Source organism: Chelonoidis abingdonii, unplaced genomic scaffold (assembly GCF_003597395.2).
Source record: "Chelonoidis abingdonii isolate Lonesome George unplaced genomic scaffold, CheloAbing_2.0 scaffold0630, whole genome shotgun sequence".
Taxonomy (NCBI): Eukaryota; Metazoa; Chordata; order Testudines; family Testudinidae; genus Chelonoidis; species Chelonoidis abingdonii.
This window is the reverse complement of record NW_027424891.1, coordinates 1-3,097: the sequence shown is the minus strand read 5'-3', so window position 1 is coordinate 3,097 and position 3,097 is coordinate 1. Positions and strand designations below refer to the sequence as shown.

Genomic DNA, 3,097 nt, shown 5'->3' with positions numbered 1-3,097 from the left:
GGTCTCCATGGGCGTCGGGGACAAGCCCTTTGTCAGCGTCCAGGGCCCCAGCCAGGCCCTGCTGAGCAGCCTGCTCACAGGCAGAGGTGAGGGGGGCTGGGTCACGGGGGTGCCGTGGGCTGTGAGGCTGTCATCATGGCAGGGTCACTCTGGGGGGGCCTTGTGGGCATGGCAGGGAGTCTCTCGGGGGGGTGTCTCTAGGAGCAGCAGGGGCGATGGGGTAGGAGAGGGGTTCTCAGGCTGTCTCTTTTGGGGGCAGGGTTGGGAGCGGGGAGCTGTCTGTCTGTCTCTGGCGGTAGAGAGGTGTCTCCTTTGTGGGCCTGGAGGGTCTCTCTCCTGGTGCTCTCTCATCCCCTCTCTCTGCAGCTGCCCGCACCCGTGCCTCGGTAGCTCTTTCTTCCTTCAGCCCCTGGGTTGGGGCCCCATGCTCTCCACCAGCTGCCACGTCATCCCCCCTCCCTGGCCCTGCCCCCCTGGGCCTGTTCTGCGATGCCAGCCCTGTGCCCCCTGCGGCAGGGCACTCCCCTGGGGCCTGCTCGCTGCCAGGGCACCTGGAGGAGGAGGAGTGGGAGCTGGACGTCAAGCACATCCCCCGCGGTGAGCCCGCAAGACGAGGGAGGTTGCGGGGATGGTGTCTCTGGGGAGCTCGGTGGAACCATGGGGGGCAGCTGGTTCCATGGGGAGGGTACATGTTGCTGGCACCTGGCATTCAGGGAGGCGTGGCTGCTTCAAAGGGGCAGCTGGGCTTGGGGCTCTGTGGGGCCAGTGTGTGGTGGGCTGGCTTTGTGGGAGACACATGGGGTGTCTCAGCCTCTCCCCCGCACTGAGGCTGCTGGAGCAACGCTGGTCCCTGTTGTTGACACATGGCTCTGTGGTCTGTAGCCCAGTCACTGTGGTGATGCCCAGCAATGTGTGTGGGCGGGCAAAGGCATGGGTCCCTGGGCCTCACCCCCCATCCCGCTTCTCTTGCAGCGTCCGAGACAGCCGCTGGCTCAGGAGCTGCTCTGGCTCTGGGGGAGCCATCCCCCAGGGGGGCAGAGTCTCCAGGGGGCACTGCCCCAGTGCAGCGCCGGCCGGTGAGTACCGGGGGGAAGAGCAGGGGCTGTGGGGCAGGCGTATGTCTTTGTCTCTATCCCCATCTCAGCTCTTGGGGCTCCAGAGGGCTCAGCTGTCACCTAACTTTGCCCACTCAGAGCTGCCTGGGATTGGGGCTGTCCTACAGAGCGGGGTCCATCCGGCCTTCTGTCCATCTGTCTGTCTGTCCATCCATCGGTCATGGATATTGCTGGCTGTGTGTGTGTGTGTCTCTCTGGCTCAGTCTGTCGCTGGTGGGCTGTCTGTCTGTCTGTCCATGTGTCTGTGCGTAGCTGGTTGTCTCTGGTTCTCTGTGTGTCTGTCTGTGCATGGGTGGCTGGTGGGCAAGTGTGTGTGTCTGTCTGTCTGTCTGTGTATCTGGCTGTGCGTCTGCCTTGTGGGCTGTCTCTCTGTCTGTGCTATCTAGGAGGGGCTGGCATCTTTCCTGGGAGCACTGGGAGCATTTGAATTCACAGGAGTGTGGGGGGGGAATGCACGACGTAAGGTGTGTTGTGGGGGGGACATTACTGTCTTGCCTGATAAGTGGCCAGGGATGGACAGCACTGTAGGCAGGGCACTGCGGGGCCCAAGGCTGGTTACTGTTTCCCCACTCCCCTCCTCAGCCCTGCCCTGCCCTGCCCCACCCCAAGCCTGGGCACTGCAGGTCCCCAGGCCTGCTGGCTCCTAGGAGGGGCTGCCCTGGGGCTTTCTGCCACCATCTGTGTCCCCCACATGGGACCAGGGCACCCCCAACCTTCCCACCACCGCCCTGCCGCCCATACCCTTGCCCCTAGCTCCACCCTCCACACTGGCCCACAGATACCCCCTCTCCTCCTCCGCAGCTCCCTCTCCCAGCTCCACTCCAAGGTCTCCTCCCCTGAGATCCTCCCTCTCCAACCCTGCCCACCACTCATGTTCCCAGCCCCATTCCCTCCCCCTCCCCCTCCCCACAGTGACCCTGGCACCCTCACAAATGGTGTTTTATTTGTTTGCCAGAGAGACGGCCACACACACCCTGACTTGGCGACCCCGCTCTGACCCTGGCACTGAGGTACAGCGGCTGGGATGCCCCCAGGGCGCCCATCAGTCTGTGTGTCCATCTGCCCTGCTTCAGCATACGGGCAGGGCGCCCACCCCTCCCACAGTGCCTCTGTCTGTCTGTCTAGTCCCCCTCCCCCACTCTGTGTCCGTCTGCCCCCTCGTGTCCGTCTGCCGCCCACTGTCGCTGTTCGTCCGCCCCTCCCCATGTGTCTGTCTGCCCCTCCCCTAGCACTCACCCTGCTCTCTCTCTCCCCCAGAGCTGGGTCTGGAGCCTGCACAGGAAGCTGTTTGCCTCGCGTGGCCATGTGGGGCAGGATCGGAGCCCTGGGGCCGCCAGGAATAGGACAGTCTGAGCCCCTGGCAGACTCCTGGCACCACACCCCACAGGCTTATCCCCCCGGATCCTCCCCTTCCCACCCACTGCATGGAGCCACCAGACAACCTCCAGCCACTGCCCCATGGGTCCTCCCCTCATCCTTCATGGGACTACTAGGGCCCTGTAGCTACCATGTGGGCTGGGGGATGGGTATCAGTGGAGGGCGCGGCGCAGCGCCCCATGGCCTGAGAGGGGAAGGACAGTGATGGTGTGGGCAGGAAACCCATCTGGCCTGGGCTTCAGAGCAGTGGGGCTGGCTTATACCCTGGGGGTGGCCTGGGACTGCCCCAGCACCTGGATAGCATGAGGACCCTGCTCTCATAGACTCTGAGTGTGCCCACCTCTGGCCCTGCATACTCACCGAGTCCTACGTGCACGTGCAGAGCAGAGCCCCCATGAGGATTGGCACATACGTGCATACTGATCCCTGTCTCACCCAGCTGTGCCTCCACATGCAACGACCCCTTCACGTGCACACGCCCACGCGCACACAGATCCCTGTCTCACTCAGCTGTGCCTCCACGTGCAACAACCCCTTCATGTGCACACGCACACACAGATCCCTGTCTCACCTAGCCGTGTCTCCACGTGCAACAACCCCTTCAC

The 3,097-nt window shown here is 63.9% G+C and overlaps 1 protein-coding gene across 2 annotated transcripts; it reads left to right on the top strand.

Moving 5' to 3' along the window:
- The first annotated feature begins 6 nt into the window (after positions 1–6).
- LOC116832522 (rho guanine nucleotide exchange factor 40-like) lies at positions 7–3,091 on the top strand. Of its 2 annotated transcripts, XM_032793309.1 has the most exons (5): positions 7–86; positions 367–597; positions 973–1,076; positions 2,071–2,125; positions 2,373–3,091. In XM_032793309.1, exons 1-4 carry the CDS (start codon positions 8–10, stop codon positions 2,110–2,112), a joined length of 456 nt encoding a protein of 151 aa, XP_032649200.1. In that variant the 5' UTR covers position 7; the 3' UTR covers positions 2,113–2,125; positions 2,373–3,091. The 2 variants fall into 2 exon arrangements, with proteins under 2 accessions (XP_032649200.1, XP_032649199.1); XM_032793308.1 differs by lacking the exon at positions 2,071–2,125.
- The last annotated feature ends 6 nt before the right edge of the window (positions 3,092–3,097 follow it).

Excerpts from the sequence above, each read along its gene's own strand:
- LOC116832522 (XM_032793308.1), top strand. The coding sequence starts at position 8 with ATGGGCGTCGGGGACAAGCCCTTTGTCAGCGTCCAGGGCCCCAGCCAG. Across the intron at positions 87-366 it reads CAGCCTGCTCACAGGCAGAG|CTGCCCGCACCCGTGCCTCG; the intron begins GTGAGGGGGGCT and ends CTCTCTCTGCAG. Across the intron at positions 1,077-2,372 it reads CCCCAGTGCAGCGCCGGCCG|AGCTGGGTCTGGAGCCTGCA; the intron begins GTGAGTACCGGG and ends TCTCTCCCCCAG.